This window comes from Ranitomeya imitator, chromosome 2 (assembly GCF_032444005.1).
Source record: "Ranitomeya imitator isolate aRanImi1 chromosome 2, aRanImi1.pri, whole genome shotgun sequence".
Lineage (NCBI taxonomy): Eukaryota > Metazoa > Chordata > Amphibia > Anura > Dendrobatidae > Ranitomeya > Ranitomeya imitator.
Genome location: NC_091283.1, coordinates 763,090,663 through 763,112,678, shown reverse-complemented (window position 1 = coordinate 763,112,678; position 22,016 = coordinate 763,090,663). Strand labels below are relative to the sequence as shown.

Sequence of the window (22,016 nt, the reverse complement as noted above, 5' to 3'; positions counted from 1 at the left end):
GCTGGCTTCATCTGTTCCTGGCGCCGCCCTAGTCCCGAGGCGCCATCTTGTGACGCAACTTCTGACTGATCGGAGGTCAGAGGTAACGGTCACAAACTCTCAATGCAATAGAAAAGCCTCGTTCTGACTCTCATAGACTTACAATAAGTAGTGAAAAAAATTGCCGCAGTGCTGTTTTATTACAGAATACAATATGGGAAAAAATGACTAAAATTATTTAGGAAAAATGCATTTAACACAAATCTGACAAACAATAGATCAGTTCTTGATGATCACTTTCCTTTAAGAACCATGTGGTCCTGCCATTAAAAGACAGGTCCAGGGACATCAGATTCATGAACGATGAAGCAAGGCATACATGGAACAGCCTCATTTGCTCACTTCACATATGCTGGATACCATTGGAGTTGTGTAATAATGCCAAACTGCACGGCTCTAGAGGAAATCAGGATGACCACCTTCACATTTTAAGGTTATGTGCACACGATGCGGATTTGCTGCGGATTTTTCCACGCAGAAACGCTGCAGATCCGCACTGTGATGTACTGTACAATGTAAATCAATGGGATAAAAAAATAGCTGTGCGGAAAAATCAGTGCGGAATTGCTGCGGATTTCAAAGAAGTGCATGTCACTACTTTTGTGCGGATCTGCAGCGTTTCAGCACCCCTCCATGTTAAAAATCCGCAGTGGCAAAAACAGCAGAAAATCCGCACAAAATCCGCATCAATTCCGCATAAAAACCGAACAAAATCCGCATAAAAACCACGGCTGCGGATTCTGCCAGGAGATGCAGATTTTGTGCAGAAAATTCTGCACCTCTTTTCCTACGTGTGCACATAGCCTAAAGGTTGCTAGCCAGATTATAAATGGTTTCCTTTTTTTCTGCTGTAAGGCTCATTTCAGAGAGAGACATGTTTATAAAACTATTACTTATTATGTATAACACTAAAGAAGTAGTTGAAGGCAGGCATCATCGTTGAAAAGTTCTGTTTAATCAGACTGATTAATTGCAGTCTTAAAGTATTGTTACTATTGTTAATGTATTCCCATGTTTTGTGTTACGAGCTGTAGGACTCATTCAGATGTCAGAATTTGTACAACATTGGTATCTCGGTATTTCACAGCACTCGTACCTATGATAGTCTTTGGGATAGTTTTTCTTGTGGTCTGCACAAAACAAAGCAGAAACTTGTCCGATATTGATCTGTGTGTTGCATCAAACTCGCCAGTGCAAGTCTATGGATACATGAAAGAAAAAAAATAAAAAAAAATAAAAAATCGGACAACAATGAGATGCCATCCATGTAGAGGCAAAGACCAACACTGATATTACCACCATATGGTGACCCATGCTGGTAAATACCAGTCTTGCAGAACATGTAAGATTACAGTACATTTATAGATGGTGACTTACAGGCGACGTTCCTTCTGATGGAGTGGTTCACTTTTCCTGTCTTTTCCATTTCGCCCAAACCAACAACTTCTTCCAGCCCTGACTCGTCTCCTGTTGGCAACAAAGACACATTTCACTTCTTGCATTTCCAGCACCATCCCCATCTATCCCCAACCTGCACAAACTCCTCATCCTGCCGATACCCTAATACTGAGCAGCTGCTGAAGTGTCTGTCACTATCACTACACCTGCTGTGGCACAATAACTGTGCTCCTCTTACTGCCCCACATAATAATGCCCACCTCTGTGCCCTTTTATAAAGGAAAATGCTTTTTTGTGCCCTATGGGTGGTAAAAGTGTCCTCTAGAAAATATTTGCGCCTGTGGAAGTGCCCTAGGAAACAGTAGCCACATTACTCTTAAAAAGTAATAATGTTCCGTTTGCCACATTGACAGTAACAATACTGTGAATGCCTTCATAACAATAATGCTTCTTTAATGCCCACTAAACATTTAATAATATCCCCTAACTTCCCTCCCCTGTACAGCGCCCCTCTACACAGTACGATGAGTTCACAGCACCCCTCTACACCATATGATGAGGCCACAACTCCCCACTACACAGTATGATGAGCCCACAGCTCCCCACTACACAGTACGATGGGCCAACAGCACCCCTCTACACAGTATGATGAGCCCACAGCTCCCTACTACACAGTACGATGGGCCCACAGCGCCCCTCTACACAGTATGATGAGGCCACAACTCCCCACTTCACAGTACGATGGGCCCACAGCACCCCTCTACACAGTATGATGAGCCCACAACTCCCCACTACACAGTATGATGAGCCCACAGCTCCCCACTACACAGTACGATGGGCCAACAGCACCCCTCTACACAGTATGATGAGGCCACAACTCCCCACTTCACAGTACGATGGGCCCACAGCACCCCTCTACACAGTATGATGAGCCCACAGCTCCCTACTACACAGTACAATGGGCCCACAGCACCCCTCTACACAGTATGATGAGCCCACAGCTCCCTACTACACAGTACAATGGGCCCACAGCACCCCTCTACACAGTATGATGAGCCCACAGCTCCCCACTACACAGTACGATGGGCCTACAGCACCCCTCTACACAGTATGATAGCCTCACGGCTCCCCTATACACAGTTTGTCCCTACAGATCCATAAACATAGTATGATGCGCCCACAGGTCCCCTCTACACAGTATAATACCCCCAGAGCTCCCTCTATACACAGTAACATACCTCCCAAACTATATGATGCCCCCACACTGTATAATGGCCCCTTAATATAACCTACACTGTACAATGGCCCAATAGTAGCCCTCACACTGTACGATGGCTTCCACAGTAGCCCCCATGCTGTATAATGCCCCCTTAGTAGAACTCACGCAGTACAATGGACCAATAGTACCCTTACACTCAGGGCCGGCGTCAGCACCCGGCGTACTGGGGCAAATGCCGGGGCCCTGAACAAATGGAGGGGGCCCACTCGTGGCCAGGATACCAGGGAGCCCGGGCTGCTCCCTCAGCAGCTTCGCCACTACTTGAGCTGAGCCGTCACTTAAATAAACATGGCCGCGCACAGTGCACGCTGCTGCAGCGATGTCTCTGCTTCTGCTAGTAATGACGCGGCGGGGCGGACACACAAGCAAAGTTAAAGGCACAGTGTCTGCCTGACCGCATCATTAGTAGCAGACACACCTGCAGCGTGCACTGTGGGTGGCCATGTATGTTTAAGTGACGGCCATCGATCAAGCAGCGCTCCCTCCACAGCCACATGCCAGAGGAGGGGGGAGTCTGGAGAGATACGGGAGCAGTCTGCTGAACGATCATTTTCCTGGTGTGTCTGGATGGATAAAACACTGACTGGAGATTTGGCCCATAATCAATAAATTAAGGTAGAGAACTGTGAATGTTCCCAGATAAGAAACGCTTCCATAGCAAAAGTCAAAAATGGAGCAAGAGGGTCGACCATCCCACAAGCTTTGGCAATATGTGTATGTCTGCGTATTGTGTGTGTGTGCGCATGTCTGCGTATTGTGTGTGTGCATGTCTGAGTACTGTATGTGTGTGCAGCATGCCTGCGTACTGTATGTGTATGTCTGCGTATTGTGTGTGTGTGTATGTCTGCGTATTGTGTGTGTGCATGTCTGAGTACTGTATGTGTGTGCAGCATGCCTGCGTACTGTATGTGCATGTCTGCGTATTGTGTGTGTATGTATGTCTGCGTATTGTGTGTGTGCATGTCTGAGTACTGTATGTGTGTGCAGCATGCCTGCGTACTGTATGTGCATGTCTGCGTATTGTGTGTGTGTATGTCTGCGTATTGTGTGTGTGCATGTCTGAGTACTGTATGTGTGTGCAGCATGCCTGCGTACTGTATGTGCATGTCTGCGTATTGTGTGTGTGTGTGCATGTCTGCGTATTGTGTGTGTGTGTGCATGTCTGCGTATTGTGTGTGTGTGTGTGTGTGTGCATGTCTGCGTATTTGTGTGTGTGCATGTGTGTGTGTGTGTGAGTGCGCATGTCTGCGTACTGTAGATGTGTGTGTGTGTGTGTGTGTGTATGTCTGCGTATTGTGTGTGTGCATATCTGCCTATGTGAAGGATGAGGGGGAAGGCTAGGCCCTATGTAGTATATCTATATTTCTCCTCCGTATCTGTGCATCATGAATCGTGGTATGTGGGCCCACTGAGACTCTTTTGCCCGGGGCCCACAAAATCCTGGAGCCGGCCCTGCTTACACTGTATGATGGCCTCCACAGTAGCCCCCATGCTGTACCAAGGACCCTTTGTATTCCCCACCATGAATGATGGACCCCTGAGTAGCCCCCACGTGGTATGATGGCCCCAGTTAAGGGTGGTGGACACTCCAGTAACGAGCCCTGGTCTGCCCCTCTGTCCCACCCCCAGGAGCATTCGAGAAAAATCACTGACGTGTGAATAAGCCCTTATTTGCTTGCCCGATGATCTGTAATATTTGAACATCAGGCACCAATGTTAATTTTGGCTAACCATCACATTGTAAAGAATATGAAGAGTCGCAGACTTACTGAATGCTTTCTTTTATTATGATTCAAAATATAATGCACTGCAATAAGAAAACAACACAACATAACTTTATGTTAAAGTGAGGAGCAAAGTGGTCATCCTAGAATGATGTATGTGTTTGACTACAGAGCCCAATAGTAATGACTCGCACATCGTTACTGTGTGGTTCCCAATTTTTAACATAGTTCTAAATACTGTGGCTTAAATGCGCCTGCAAGATTAAAATATTAATAAAACAATGGATACTTTTTCTTAAAATGTGGTCAGTGTCTTGTCTTAATTGTGTTATAGATATTTTGTGCTAAACACACAGGACCTGATGCATAAAAACTACGGCGGAGGAAAGTGGAGGCAAGTCCTATAGGAACCAGCCGGGAGCGCCGCTCTCATTCCCGTAAGGCAGGTTGGAGAATGACAGCAGTTCGTCCAGTTGGTTATTATGGGCGAAAGCTCTACTTTTCCCCTGCACTAGTGTTACACGTCAGGCCCATTCTGTGACATTATAACAAATCTCCTTCATTTAAATTACGCTTTAAAAAAGTAGCATCTCCATCTGTCCCAACAGCGGAATTTTTCCTCTTCAGTCATTTCACTTAAATTAAATTTTGTCTCTATACAAGATAACATACACGTTCTTTACAAAGTCAAATATACATATTTACAGTCGCTAAACTCTTAGAAACCATTTCAATGTGTACGTAACATGGCAAAAAAATAATCTTTAGTACTTGGAACACAGATTATATATATATATATATATTTATGTATATTTATCAAAACATATTGCTAGTCATGCCAACATAGCTTTGTTAATAAATCGGTAGAAAAGCGTCAGCAAAAAATAGTCATCTTACATTATTAAATATACCTTATTATGACAAAAGACCATTCTAGATCTGGTTTTTACTGCACGGTGCAAACTTACAGCGTAGAGTCACTTTTTTTTTAAATAAACATTTCCTATTTGTATTTGGGTCATGACAGATGACTTGGCAGAGCAAATTGACTTTTTGTGACTTTCTATATTAAAATCTATGATGTTGCGCTATTACATCCTGCTTGTTACAACATGTAGAGAGCACAAAGTTTCTGTAGTATTCTGCTTGTCCAGGAGAATACATTTTTTTTCATGCATGGTTCCTTCACAAATCAGTGGGGAGTAGTGATGAGCGAACATGGTGGGATAAGGTGTTATCTGAGCATGCTCGGGTGCTAAAAGTGACTTCGATGTGCTCGAATAATATGTTCGCATCCCCACACCCGCATGTGCTGAGGCTGACAATCAGCTGTGAAACAAGCAGTCGTGGGGACTCGAACTTATTTTTCGAGCGCGCCGAAGACACTCTGTTAGCACCCGAGCATGCTCAGATAACACCTTATCCCAGCACATTCGCTCATCACTAGTGGGGACCAAACATAGGCTTTAAGGGATTATTCATCTAGAACCTAAAACCTGTTAAGTTTATAAATATACTGAATTAGATTATCTTGACACGCCCGTTTATCTTTTTACTATTTAGAATAGACAACCAGAATGGGGATTAGCATCCTGTGTACTGGAAGCAGAGGGGCCCCATTCATTTATATGGGGTACGTCTGATGACTGTGTATTTTTAGAATGATAAAAAAAAATAACTTTTGTTCATTGTAAAAATGTACAACTATCAAACACCAGGCAGACCCCACATAAATCAATGGGACCCCTCTGCTTCTCTGCAGAGAACGCTAATTCCGTTTATGTTCTAAGCGGAACAGACAAATGGACATGTGAACAGAGTGATGCTCATCTTCCACTGGCCTGAGTTAGGGTAAGTGCACATGTTCAGTTTTGCAGCAGTTTTTGTTGCAAATTTTCCCCCCACTCATTAGCATGGGTGAAATCTGCAGCAAAAGCGCTGAAAGAATTGACATCCTGTAGATTTAAATGCTGCAGATCTGCAAAAAAAAGCAACGAGTGCGTGAGACTTCAGGACTCTCATTCATATTGCTGGTGCTAGGAAATCCTGCAGGTTTTGTGACGAACGTGGGCAATAAAAATCGCAAAGTGTGCACCAACCCTTATAGTCCGGAGCTGCACTCACAGTTCGGTCATAACATTCCAGATGAGCTATGATTAGGATTAGTTTTTCTACATCGGATTTCTGTATAATTCCTGGTGTGAAACATAAATAAAGAGAAAAATAACCTTTATGTGGATATTGAGCCCGGACAGAAGGGGGAGAGAGTTTCCTGCAGAATTATGAATGCAGCTCTGGGTTATAATGCAGGCTGAGAGATAGATATTACAATGTGTGAAACGTATGTAGCTTAATTCGAAACGTAAACTGATAATGAAGGGGAACATATTTTTGAGGACTGTTCATCCTGCCTCCTAAGAATCTCTCATCGTAGGAGAAATACTTCTAATGTTATTAATACTCATGCTTGATTCAACAATTTTTTTGCATTATCTATAAAAAAAAATCATTTGGATAATGATAAGCGGTCAGGGAAATTCCGCCCTCCATGGGGCCTGACCACAAGTGACTGGGAATATAGCAAGATACGATAAAGGTCACATTGTGCAGCTCGGCCCAGCACAAAGGGCATTCAGTCTGAAAGTGTACCTGTGATCTACACGTCATAGGAGCAGCCGGCGTTAGGAAGAATCGGCGATAAACTAATCATCATGCCTCATGCCTCAATGGTGTTACTAGCATGCTACATCTTCACCAGTATACTCATGCCACAAACCGGTCATCTACGGCACAGCCATCGTTGGCCTCACCAGTTGGGTGATTATCAGTCCTAATATTTTTGACTAACCACAGTCCATCGTAAATGTCAGCACTGGTAGGAAGACTTCAGGTATAATGTTGTGTTCCTGATTTGTGAGAAATAAAATAGTTTGATGATCAATGTATTCATTCTACAGAACAAAAGGACCAACCTCGGGCAGAGTGTCCTCTCGTGGATGTGTGCCCAGATGTCATATACTCACTTTTATGTAACTGGGGGGTTACATGAACCTCTAGATCTGGAGAAAGTAGACGTTTGTCAGCGAGACAGTACAACCGTTTTGGACAAATTTAGAGGCGGATGTATTTGACATTTTAAAAACCACCGTGCTGAAAATCAACGATGATGATACGTAGGAATAGAGATGGACTCTTCCGAATAGTTACACATTGTGCATGACCGAATCTCACATGTCCCCATGTATGATATTCGCACCCACAGCTGTCATATACAAATAGCACCTATCAATAAAAAAAATATAGACTAGAAGTAGAAAAAAAGTCTATAGTCTCTTCCCCACTTGCTGTTTCAGACGAGACCATTCCCTATTAAAAATTAGACTGGATAACAAGGCGTGCATCTGACACGTGGCAGCCCTCTTGTAGTTGGTTGTGTGCATGTTTCTATATTAAGGGGAATAGGTCACCAAGTTTTTTCTACTTAAACTGATAGCATCATAATGTAGGGACAGAGATCTTGATTCCAGCAATATGTCACTTGCTGGGCTGCTTGCTGTAGTTTTGATAAAATAACTGTTTTATCAACAGGAGATTATCACTAGAAGACTAGTAAATCTTCTGCCAGGTGGTCCTCCATATTCATGAGCTCTGTATAGCCCCACCCCCCAACAGTGATTGGCAGCTTTCTGTCTATGCAGTGTACACAGAAAGCTGTCAATCAGTGGTGTGGGCGGAGTTATACAGAGCTCAGCATTTAAAGAACTGCTAAATCTGCAGCTAAGCCAAATGTGATTTTGTCTAAACTGCAGAAACTAGCCCAGTAAGTGACATCACTGAAATCAGGGTCTCTGTAACTACATCATGATTCTCTCAGATGGAGTAAGAAACCTGGTGACCTATTCAATTTAAAGGAAAATTCTGGCCAAAAATGGTACACTGTATTATCTCTAAATCAAAGCGTGAGGAGCAATGCAGGACATAGGGATCTTCTAACTGGTGGGTCGTGGGCCCCCCCAAAACACATGCCATTGTGCAGTTACATAAAGGGGTCATAGATAGAACATATTTACAAGACATTCAGCAGGTAATGCGAGAGCATATGTAAGGTAACAAAAGATCAGACGTACTCTGTACAACAACATAGACATACTATTGTACATTAATGGTGGAGAAAGTCCATCCATCGCTCCAGCCCGTTACGATCAATGTGTACGGGCTCTTAAAGTTTGATATCGAGTTACTTATTTTTCCATGAGGAACATCTTTACAAACCTTCCTTCTATCTACTTTACTGGACCATTTGTGACTGCTTGAATGTTACATAATCTAACAGAATTAATAATTAGAGGGGTTGTACACCACTGGAAAAAACCCTATTAAATGGCCATGGGGGGCATTCTCATTTTTGTGAAAGTCTGTCTCACCTTCAAGGAGAAGAAGGAATAGGTGCCTGGATCCGATAGATGGAATAATAGATATTTCTATGTCTTCACTGATTTCTCTTTCCCCATAGCGTATACTGTATATATCACCCATCCTTACTGGAATGACATGCTCTCCAGTAACATACAGAGAAATGCTGCCACTTCACATCCTTGAGGAAATATGATTTTTCAGTTTCATTTAACAATACATAGACATTAGCCAAGTAAATGACCATTAATTATAACCATTGCGAAACCTGAATAGAACTGAAATGTCCATTGAAAATCCTTCCGATTCGCGTGAACTGGTGCAGAAGTGGAAATACTGAACATTCTCTTACAATGGTTTCTATAACTGCATGGTTTGGAACTAAGAAATCCATGGTGAGATGTGTGAGTGTTCTGCCCAAATCTTGGAGAATATGTGAGTAGTGCGCGATCAGCCGGTAAACCGCGGGTCGTCCGATGGCTACAGCTTGTGATGTCCAGTGTAACTCATTATACATGTAGATATTGAACAAAATAAAACTTTAATAGAAGTGATTGCAATTGCATCTTGTTTAAGAAAATAGAAAAACAGTCACTTTGTGCAACCAACGCAGCTTCTATTCATCGACTTAAAGGAATTCGGGATATTAAAAATATAAATATTTTCTTCTAGAAAATGGCTGTCTGTGCTACACGTAGGAGACAGGTACACTTTCAGTACAAGTATCAGTAAGGCAACATACTAATCAATGACTGAATAACACGGCCTTTTGTTAGAAAGTTAGAGTCGTACTTTCACACAGTACTGACACATGTAAACCTCTTTGTGTAGAACCACATAGCTAATACATTCAGCAATGGCCTTCATGTAGCGTAATACCGAGTAGCTTGACAATTATGTGTTCCGGATTCTTAGTAAAACACTGATTTGACATAGTTGCCGGGGAACGTGCCGAACAGCTTTGTTCTTCTTGATGTACCTGTAGAAGGATGAAAGTAAAAATGAATACAATAATGTCGGCATGATACTACAATTCTCATATGTAGAGTATTAAAAGTGCTACTCAGTTCTTTCAAACCTTTAGGATAGGCCATTGGTTTAGATAGGATGGGGGCCTGACGCTCACCAAACATACTGATCAAATGTTAATAGGGTGGGGGTAGCGTTTGTCACTGGCTTACCACCCAGAAACGTATTTTTGGGCCTTTAGGACAACTTCCACTAAGTCAAGAAAAATATCTGCCCCATGATCTCATGTTGTTCTACTTCTGAGACCATATTTATACAAAGTCAGACTTGTCCTCCACAAAATCCTCCAATGGGCTTTATCACTTGACTCAGAAGGTCCAGCAACTGATAAACCTTATAAAAGTTGACAGTAGAACTGTGTCCAATCCAACCAAAGGGAACTTGCCTATATTCTGTGTGCATTAGTGTGTGCCAAATCATCATTTCCACTGCCAGTGCAAATTGTCTCTTCAGAGAGGAAGAGGACTAGAACTCTAGTGCCACCTATTAGAAGTACCAATCGGAACAGTCAATGTTGGCCCTTTAACGAGCCTTGTCACATGACTTAGGATAAAAGACAAACCAGAATCTCAATTGGCAGACACTGTTTTGGGGTACCACACTGAATACTACTTACCTTCCGCAGGTCCAGTCTGTTTGTCTGCAGTGGTGACCTCACATTCACAGGGCTCCAGCCAATCACTTAGCTCAGCAGCTTTGTATGTGTAGCTGAGCTCAAGGATTGGCTGCAGTGTTGATGTGACGTCATCAATGCACACCAAACAGCAGAGCTTTGGGCAGCGGCGCTGGTGCCAGGGAGGGTAAGGAATATTCAGTTTGGTTACTTTAGAACTAATACAACATATTTCATAAAGTTTTCTAAAAGAGGAGAACCCCAATAAGGTGCATACATAGGTTATTGCAGGATTATAGAGAGGAGGACTGTGCCACACCTGCTTTACAATACCTGGTGCAAGTTGCACGACTTGTTATGTGTGCTGTTTCCAGATAATGAAAATCGTGTGGACTGGGACGTTGTGGTCATAATGGGTCACAATGTGTAATTGAAGTTATGTCCAATTGGCGCAACTTCAGGTGAAAAAAAGAACCCTTGTACGATTGAAGTTACTGACTAGCTAAGGATTCATTCACATCTGTGTCCAGAATTCTGTTGTCCAATTCTGTCATAAAAGTAGAGAAATTAAAACTGGTCCTAACACATGATCAACACCAATGGTGCCTGACTATAATGCGGTCTCTCGGGTTTCTGTTATGGTGTCCTTCATTTTACATGATAGCACTGCCTAATATAAAGCAGGTCACATTGGGAATGCTCTTAATGTCACTTGAGGTGGTAAAACGTACCTACAAACCAACCATCGTCACACTTCTCCATGACATCAACGATGTCTCCTTCTCGGAGCTCAAGCTCATCTTCATTTTGTGGCATATAACCATACAATGCCTGATAGGTAAACCTGGGATGGGAAGACAAACATGTACTATGTGAGAACAGCCCAACAAGCCAAAGAGGAAGAAATTCACTCTACTAACTGCTGTGAAAACTACAATTGTATGTAATGATTGTTTATAAATACGAGTGCAAAGCTTCTATGGAGGCGATATGTATGGACCATGGACAGGGTCTAAAATAACCTCTGTGCATTAGTCCTATTTAGACGTGGATGTCCTCAAAGAGTTATTTCCCATCTTCATTGATGGCTTCTATCAGATAGTGCTTGTAAATACAAGCAATTTTGCAATCTACTTCTTATTACAATTTGTAACGGTTCTTGAGATATTAACACATTTCTTTTGTTTACTGCTCGCTGCCTAGGAGACTGACCACCATTGCAATCTAGCTCGTAAGTACCTGGACTAGGAGGTAGCAGTGCAATCACTGCCAGCTTAAAAACAGTGTTTACAAGCTCAATAAAAACAGCTTGTAAGGGCTGTGTATGTTCTTCTGTCTAGTAATGGTGATCAGTCACCTAGGCAACAAGTTGTAAAGAGAACAAAAATAAAATTGTTAATATCTCAAGGACAGCCAAACATTTTTAATAATCAGTAAATTGAAAAAAATTGGTTGTATTTACAAGCACTATCAGGCAATACGCATTTATGAAGATGGAAATAACCCTAAATGGGACTACGTTATGGTCAAAGTGACCATTTTACGGTTTGCTGGTTCAGTGGTTTTAAGCACTTGTCCTGGGATTAGTTACATTGAAGTCAGAGTAGTCAAAAATCTTAAAATTGATCTAGCATGCATATGAGGCATTGTAGAGGATGTGATGTGACCAGCTGGTAAAGACTGATGTCACCCAAGTGTCAGTACACGAGCAGCGCTGAACATTTTATGACCAGGATAGCCAAACCACATGAAACACAATGCTGGGCTACCACAAATAGCTGTGACATCGCATGACTTACTACCGACATACTGTCCAGTAAAGAATAATGATTTGACAGGCTCCCAATCTTGCATTCCCCCAGGCAGCTGAGTGAATAGCTCGCATTTCCCGGCTGCCTCTCCTTTAATCTTTGCAGCTCGTTGAGACACATTCCTTCTGTGCTCATGTAGGTAATGGAAAGAATGAGGCAGCGCTGGAGGTTAAGAAAAGGCATGCCCCAGCGACTGGTTCCCAGAGGTATTTCCTATCCACAAAATGGTCAAAGGTCAATCTATGTAAGGATGACATCATGTCTTTTTTCCTGTTGCGGAAATATTATATTTCCGATACTCAAGATTAAAAAACCTGATCTGAAATACTACTAGAGAATTTTATGGGAACCTTCAAGGTATGTGGCCAGACTTAAAATGCAATGTAACACCCAAGTAATTTGCAGCAAACACAAAGTGTATATACATATTGCTGCTCAACCATTCTGCCACAGGACAAAAGACAATGGCAGAAAAGGGCATTTAGGGAGTATTACAAGGTTCTCTTTCTGCTGCCCTTTAAGATGTGATCTGGTTTTATTTTTTAATATCTTCTAACTCTCCCTGGGTGCAGTCACTCATTGCGGTCCTGCTGCCTCTGTCACAATTAGCTGTGATGACAGGGTTGAACGAAGAATTATAGAAAAGAAACGCTACAAATTGGGAAACCCACTGAAATGGGTCTTCTGCTTTGGGCAATGCCTTCTAAGATGACTACAAAGAAAAGTCGTAAGCAGATCCCAAAGTGTCCCCCTTAATGTGCCCACCAGTTATCAGCTGTATTGTGTGGGAAAAACCTGGCTGTAAGTATTCAGTTTCCCTGTAGAGCCACCAAAAGGGAAATTATACATTACACACAGTCCATTCAAATGAATGCATTGCCCGTGTAATTCAGGACAGGTCCTCCAAACCACCACTTGCCGTTTGTAAGTGTTCACCACTCTTAAGTGGTCAGAATCCTGAACAGGGGATCCTATGAATTAACCGACATGTGGCAGCCCCATAGACTGTCATAGGTACGAGTAGGTCCGACCTTCCTATAAATACAGGCTTTACCATGACATTAGCCAGAGGTAAGTGTTCACACTAGGCAGTTAGGTCAGGGACCCATCCGATTCTTGAGATTACCTTGACGTTGGTGGATGGGCTCACATTTTTGGCCAAATCTTGTGCTAAGCATCTCATGTGATTTTTCATAGATTTCACAAGCCATTATGCTATTCACATTTCATGTATCACACATTCATTTGCTTTAGTACAATTGAGTACAGCCATTTATAAATTTGTTATGCAAGTAGTTTTTTGGTTATGCACCAGTTCAGGCCTGTTCTCTGTTCAGTCAATTTACCATTACTTGATAGGTACGAGTGCCATCATGGAAAAAAAACGGATGACACTTTATGAGAAACTGATGTCTGAAAGAGGCCTTTGGAAGAATCCATTTAATTAAATGGATAACTCTGGTCCACCATAGATGACCACCTTGCTGATACAGTTTCTAACCAAAATAATTTTCTCTTCTCATGTCCAGATTCTAGGTGCCCATTTATCTGGTGTAATTAGCAAGTTTAACTAGTAAATGCTAAACCTTTTAGAAATCCAGCTAAATGTACTAGCTTCATATTTGCCAACTGGTGTAAATAATTATGATTGCTTGGAGGCGCCTGGTGACGTTGACTGGTTGCCAAAAGTTAGAAGACAAAGACCAAAAATTAATTTAAATGGATTTAACTGCACACAGGATGTAACAGTGTCTGCAGAGTGGAATAAAACACTGTTTTTATTTTGCCTCTACGTATTAAAGATATTAGTAATTCAAGTGTTTGGTCCATAATTGGTTAATTTTCATTAAGTCTAAGTGGGTGTTATCAGATTGTTTTCACTGGGAGCGTGTACTTATTATCCCTGTATGATATTGCTCTCAGTAAAAGATTCAGTTACTAGTTGATACTGCGTAAAGGGGTTTCCACTACTCGGACAACCCCTTCTCACTCTTAATGTTTGCCTGCCGTTAAAATAAAAACACATACTCACCTCTCATGCCGGCACCATTCCAGAAATGTCGGCACGCTCTTTCCTAGGGCTCAAATGAGTAAAGAACACACGAGACCTGCGCACGATCAGCGCTGGTGTCACTTTCCCCACTTTCGGACATATACGTTTTCAAGAGGAAGTGAACTGCGGCTGGCCGCTCACTTCCATTCCGTCCGGAGGTGGGGAGAGTGGCGCCACTGCTGATTGGGAGCAGGACTCACGTGTCATAACAACCTCACTTGAGCTGCAGGAACGTGAGTGGCGACACCACCGGAACCAAACATTCAGAGAGAGAAAGGGTTGTCCGAGTAGTGGATAATCGCTTTATAGTGCCTTTGTGTGAAAATGAGGTCAGAATGATGGTCAAAAAACCCAAGCCTGAGATCCAGGATGCAAAATCCATATTATTTTAGCCTGAAGACGTACAGATGGTGCAGAGCTGGATTTTTATAGAGGTGCAAAACGTTGATACATTGGCTTCATGTCTTATCTCAAGTTTTACATAGAACTGTATGTAACACCACACGGATAACGGATATAGGTCCCAGAAGATAAAAAGAACAATGAGATGGAAACTTACGCATCTTGAGGCGTCTGACTCCTCTCTAAGCTTTCACTTCTTTGCTGTGCCTGAGGTTGCTGGGAAATGATTAAACATTGTTTATTGTCATATGAAGACACTTTGTGTCGATAGTCAAAGGGGTGAGAGATAGTACTGCAGTAACGGACTGATTTCTCTGCAATGCTTATTATCTCATTGCAGACAGCTTCCTGCCGACAGTCAACAGGAGAAAAGAGACAGGAAAAGATGGAGACATTCCAGAGTGCATCAGACAAGTCCAGTACACAACAGAAGTGGAGATCCCGTTAAGTCCATGAAGTGGAGTGCAGGAGTATTCCAAGGGTAAGCATGGAGAAACAGGCAAGATACAGAAGAAGGGAGAATTTAGTACAGATATACAAAAGACACAGAGGAGAGAGCCTGATGCAATTAGCATGTTAGAAAATGCTCTTAAACTAGCAAAGAAATGTTGGTGAGCTTGGCTCAGTCATGCATTATGGCGGTTAGGATTGAAAGTGCAGGCGTAGCCAGAGAAAGTAGAGTATTCGGATTAAGAAACAGAAACACAGATGTTACAGAGACAGGAGTCAAATCAAATGCACCAGTGGCCGGTCTGTATCCGGCGCATCAAGGTCCTCTTACCACATAGCTCTTTTCAGACTCTGTGAGGTCTGGTCCTGTGGTCAGTGTATGATGAGGTTGCTGTGGTCATTAAGCAAATTATAAGGGACACATTTAGCATGGGTTATTTGGTTATAGGGAGACATGTAAAAACACACTACTTAATACTTTAAATCTAAGACATTTCAGTTTGCTAATTTCCAATCCGATACCTGCTGGAGAAAAAAAAATGAAAATTTTCAATGCCAATTTGGCACATACCGAGATAGTCTACGGTCTAAAGGGTATGCTTTTTTGTTACTGACTTATTTATCCATCAGTCTACTGGTATTTAGTTTGGTGACATTTTTCCCATTTATTAAAAATGTGCAAGAATGACCGATGTACCAGCAGGACCAGAGCTGTAGATACACCAGCACTAATGGAACAAGCACCACGTGTTGCAGAGATCCATACAGGAAATATCAACTGGTGACTGTCAGTACAGAATAGCCGTTCAAACCAGGCACACGTGTTCGGTGCACTATTCGTGCAAATGGGCAGTTCAGTGCACCTTCCCTCCTGCTTATTTTCCTAGTAGAACGGTAAATCAAGGTCGAGCCGGATAAAAAGTCATGCCAACCTGTCTTTGGTTTTATCAGTCTGTGAAGGGTTATCCAACTGCATAAAATCTTTTACAAACAGAAGCTTATGATCCCCCCAAAAAATAAAAAATTCTCTGCAGCTCCCATGCCGATTCTTCCCTGTTTTTTTTGCCAATATCTGTTCACTTGACTCCAGCCTTGACTTGCTGCGATGACATATGACTGCTACAGACTATCCATAGCCACAACGATTACATTAGTGGCGTCAACATGTTGACATAGGAGTGACAGAGAACAGTCGTTTACGATAATCTTGCCATGTATACAGGCCATCGATCACCCTATGAACGAACAAAATACTCGTTCATCAGTTGAAATGTAAATGAAATTTGTGTAATGTAGGTGCATTGTCCTGTGTAAGCAGGGCCTGCATTGCCAAGAACTATGGCAGGCTATGTGCACCTGAGCCATCTTTTACAGGTACATTGTTTACCACGGTCTGCCTGTGTAAACAGGCTATTAGACGACTGCCTATAGCTAAACGTTCACCAATTGGCGGTTGTTTAATGCCACCAGTCGGTCCACATAAGCTGACCCTTAATAAGAGGAGTATTACATGTTTTGTTATTGTAGATTATTAGCAGCGGTTTATAAAAATGTATGTGGTTGGACAACCCATTTAACAGTATAATGACACTAACAAATTACAACTATAATGTAGCCTTTTTTAATTTGTCGAACTACAATAAAACCATCCAGTGCAATAAAGTTAAGCCAATATCTTACGGCCTTGAGATGTAGTTTTCCAGTGGATCATCACGAGTCAATATCTACCATTTTCTGAGCAATAATGTTGATATATGTATTTAATACCAATGATAATATCAAGGACATTCTACATATTTTGGGCCCTTATGTACATGACTGTGAACTATAGCACTCATCAAAAATAAGATCACAAACATACCATTACAATGAGGAATTCAGAATAAAATGCTTATTGTGATGAAGTGTCAAAATATTGCAGATAATCAAAATTAAGAACGTGTGTATGTCTGCAATGTCTTGTATTAATGAGGATTAGGGATTGGTGAACCAGAATGGTAAAGTTCTGGTGCTTTGCCCGGCTCTTCCCACTTGCCCTGGTGTGGTGGCAAGTTGGGTAATATTTGTGGGGTTTATGGCAGCTTTGTAATGTCAGCTGACATAAAGCCCACAGGTTAGTAATGGAGAGGCAAAGCGCCAGAATTGGCACAGGGCCAATATCTGTGGGCCACTTCCCAGTCTGAGAATACCAGCCCCCAGCTGTATGCTTTAGCTTGGCTGGTTGTTAAAAATGAGGGGATGCCAAGCTTTTTTTAAACTATTTAATTGTGGAGTTTATTTTTATTCCACAATCTGTTGATTAAAATATACTTTTGTTTGTGTCACAATCCCTTTAGTTGAATGGGGATAAGCTGCAATGGCAGGCACAGCCTACAGATAAGAGTGGCGCTGTGACAGTGTTTTTCTAATACCCAGCTGCTAGTCCAGATGATTGGTGTCTGGTATTGAAGAAACAGATCATGTAATAAATTGAAGACTCTACATGGCAAGTTTTGCTTTTCTATTGAATTGATATGATGGTAGAAGAACATGGATCCCGACTGCACATATTATGTTCCTTAAAGGGAAAAACTGTGAAGAATAACTTCAATAACGACAATAAGTGAAGCCACAGACTTATGAGGTAGAAATATGGACAAATGTTCGACTTTTATGATGATGCAATTGAATTATGTAGACTCTGCTTCAAGGCAAACAGAGAATAAACTTAAAAGGTAATTTGTCACATTGAACTTGCTATCCCATCTACAGATAGTATGTTATAGAGCAGGAGGAGCTGAGAAGACTGATATGTGGTTTTATGAGAAAATACTCAGTTTAAGGGCGCAGTCAAGACTACCGCATTACTTGTGCGAAAATCGCAATCCTTGGACTGCCCGTCGGCTCTCCTGACCGGAGCGTGACAGCAGGTATTTTTATGCAGCTGTCACAATCAGGACAGGGGAGCCGGTGGCCAGTCCAAGGATTGCAATGCGAAACTATGCAATGAGTAATAATGCAGACTGGCTGCACCCTAATTTCATGTATTGATTGATATTTGTGCTTACTGTGGGCGTTAAGAGTCCAGTCGGCGGACCTACGCAATGGTTGAATGTTACCTCTGCACATTAGATAGTTGTCTGTGCCCAACAATGGTTTGGCTGATCATTTGGCTGACAGCCATCTCAACCTTCTCTCCCATACACAGGAGCGCATATTTTGGCTGAGCGCTCCTATGTTCTTTATTGGATAGCCGCTGACAGACATCTCTGCTGGTGGCTTATCTCCAGGAAAACAAAGCGATCAGCAGTCCAAAATCAGACATGCCCGACTGACACTCCCCCAGCAATCAGTTGGCTGGCGCCCCCATACACCTCAGAATGTCGGCCAAACCTGTCGATATCGGTGGATTCAGCAGACATAAGTCTAATGTGTATGTGTTTTTTGGAGAAAAGCCTGTCAAACATGAGGAACTCCAGAGAGCAGACATTTCAATAAATACAATAAGTTGTATGGAATACTTCCAATAAAATGATTTGTCAGTCTGCCCAGAGCCTCCTGCTCTATAGCCTAAGGCCCGCAGGTAGTAACGCAGGTTTAATGTGTCTTTCCAATGTCATAAAAATGTGTCCAAAGGCAGTCAATGGGATAAAACAAACAAAAGCACGTATTCTCACCCCGTCAATCCAGCGCTTCAGATCTCATCTGGTCTGTGTTCACTTGACTGTAATAATGGTGTACACACCTGACTACTGCAGCAAATCATTAGCCTCAGTGTTGTACGCCACAATATATAATGTGCATATATGTTCCTTTGTTATTTTATCATATTGCCTGCCTTTGTCAAAATGTTAAATGATCTTCGAAAACCTTTTTTTAACATAACATGACTTATTATTTCAGATACAATAATGAGCAGATTCGGGTGGAGAACAATGGCTGAAGTATAAATCTATACCCCTATCTGGATAGACCATATCGTCTTAAATAAAATAAGGATCAATTTATAGGTTACAAAATATAGTCAGGGATAGGAAAGTAACATCTTATACAACATAAATATGTTACACTTTACGAAGCAAACTCGACTAAATGGGAATTTGACAAATAAAATGTATGAACTATAAAAGTATATATTGAGTTCCAGTTTTACTCAAAAACTAAAATATGTCCGTCATGACGAATAACTTCAAAGGGAAAAAAAAAACGGTATTAAGAAGTAACAGTACAGTCTCCATGACTGGTATAAAGATGGCAATATATATGTAATTTTCTTGGCCTTACCACAATAGAATTTGAGTTCAGGGTATTAACCGGGGAGTCTGTAAACTTTACGGGACTCTTAAGTGCTGTTTGTTCACCGTCAGATCTGCAGGGCTAATGAGATGATGTAAAAGGACAAAGTATGCAATGAGAATGGGGTGACAAGTGAAGGCACAATAGAGAGATCACGTAATTGCACAGCGATTGCCAGAAGCCATGCTGTGCATACACACTCACACACAAACCACTGTATACACGCATGCAAGATGGCTACGTATGATAGGAGGACAACAATACACAACACATATAGGAGATTGCTAAACAGGGACTGTATGGTACAATATAGAAAATATGTAAAATATGTCAAATATAATTTTCTTTGATTGATGGGATTTTCTTGTGTACCCAGGATAAAACACATTAACATGAGTCACAATAGAAGCGTACGATCCGCCAAAAATAACAGTAAAGATCACTATTTCACAAATAATGTGTACAACCTTGCTGGACTCCGAATGCAATAATGTCACATTTTACAACACAAAGATATGGCCACATTGTTGCAACAGTGCTAATGCAGATGTGAACAGAACCTACCCCTACTTTTTTGGAATAATGCATGATGACTGGTCATCAACAGTGATGTAATATTCCTTTTTGAAAATCCTATTAATAATGTGTAGTGTTACTCTGTGTAAAGGGAAGTTATGTACAACTAGAAGACCTAAATATATGTTTTATGCCCCTGTTTAAGAATAAAAATGTAGTCTGCAGAAATAAAAAAATACATGTAATGCAAAAATATGATGATAGCTTCCAGTTTAGCTCTAAAGAGGACCTTTCATCAGTTTCAGCTTGTTAAACTGGCTACCTCTTGGAATAGTGGCTGCAAAGGTCAGTAAAATGTAGTATTCATTTTTACATTTTTCCTCTGTGTTGCGGAGCTATTAGCTTGCAAAGTTTAGGTTATAAATTATGTAAAGTTAAACAGGGCAATACCAGAGATATGTCTCTAGGAGCGTGTTCCTCTTCCCCTGCATGAGATTGACCAATCATAAGCAGGCAGCAACATACAGTGGAAAAAAAGAACATGCCCTCCTCTCCTCACTGAACTCTGCAGCTATTGTGAGGCGATATAGCAGAGTGAAGTTATGTATCAATACGAACACTTCCAGATCTCATCTCACAGTGCTGTCAGCTCTTACATTCCCCACACACTGACTGCCGTGAGATATGTACATAGAAAATAATAATAACTTGTTTCTTTCTCAGTACCTGAAGCACTTCTTTAAGCAATGAGCACATTAAATTTAATTAAATATTCTTTAGGCATAAAAGGGTTTTGCAGTTGATTAAAACTACTTTTAAAGGTTTTCACACTAGTTAAAAATGATGGTTACTAGTGATGAGCGAACGTGCTCGGATAAGGCGTTATCTGAGCATGCGCGGGTGCGAACCGATGGTCTTCGGCGTGCTTCAAAAATATGTTCTAATCCCTGCGGCTGCATGTGTCATGGCTGTCCGACAGCCGCAACATATGCAAGGACTCCCTAACAAACAGGCAATTCCCGTATGTGTTGAGGCTGTCCAACAGCCTTGACACATGCAGCCGTAGGGCCTCGAACACAATATACGAGCACGCCCAAGATACTCTGATAACACCAGAGCATGCACGGATAAGACGTTATCCGAAAACGTTCACTCATCACTACTGAACACCCATTTCCAGTTTGCTAAGGATGGAACCAGGGAGCAGAGACCAGGAGGTTATTTGGCATACAATGGGATAGGGAAAGCTTCCTACACGAAGGTCAGTTCACCTGATGAGACCATAAGACTATCATTCACCATACACTTTATGAGTTGACCCCAAGAAGTCATAAATGTAACTTGCTGTCCAAACGACCCTGAATGCCCGATAACTATTCACAGAGGGTGGGATCACACGAACGTATAAAAAAATCGTACTGAAAACATGAAGGATTTTTTTTATCACTTTTGATCCGTGTGCTGGCTGTTTTTTTTTTTTACAGTAGCACCTCTCGTTTACAAGACAATTTACAGCTTCCTATATTACAAAATGCAATGTATCTGTAAAAATTGGATGCTGTACTGTGGCTCCATATGGCGTCCGATATTTTTGCGCACCCATTGACTAGAATGGTCGAGTCTCATCCGATTTATGGAAGACACTAATGCATTTTGAGATTTTTTTCACACTCAGATTTGGTCAGTGAAAAAAAACAACCTCTCATCTCACTGCCCCACAGCATTCGGACCAAAAATACAGTGGGTGTGAACGGGCTGGTAAATGCAGATGAGAGGTTGACTGACACCTCTATCCCCAGGAAAACAAATAAGAAATAAACACAAGATATTTAAATACATTAGCGCCCGCAAGGAATGAATGCTGCTCCAGGTGGAAAAAAAACACACAACCCGTCAATGCGTATTAGTAAACTAATGCATTCAATGAATAGTGACCACCGCGCCATTTATAGTTTCCACCTACGACCAGCCATCAGGTGAAGGATGTCAGACACATACATATACGATTGTTGGT

General features: G+C 41.8%; 1 protein-coding gene across 2 annotated transcripts in view; it reads right to left on the bottom strand.

Moving 5' to 3' along the window:
- Positions 1-4,481: 4,481 nt before the first annotated feature.
- The window catches only part of LOC138665682 (sorbin and SH3 domain-containing protein 1-like), a 532,199-nt gene continuing 514,664 nt past the window's right edge, over positions 4,482-22,016 (bottom strand). For both annotated transcript variants that reach the window (XM_069753392.1, XM_069753393.1), the window contains 5 exons: positions 19,475-19,567; positions 15,543-15,602; positions 14,919-14,977; positions 11,227-11,339; positions 4,482-9,832 (listed from right to left, as the gene is read on the bottom strand). In XM_069753392.1, the coding sequence (XP_069609493.1) occupies positions 9,765-9,832; positions 11,227-11,339; positions 14,919-14,977; positions 15,543-15,602; positions 19,475-19,567 (393 nt within the window). In that variant the 3' untranslated portion in view covers positions 4,482-9,764. The remainder of the gene's footprint in view (positions 9,833-11,226; positions 11,340-14,918; positions 14,978-15,542; positions 15,603-19,474; positions 19,568-22,016) is intronic.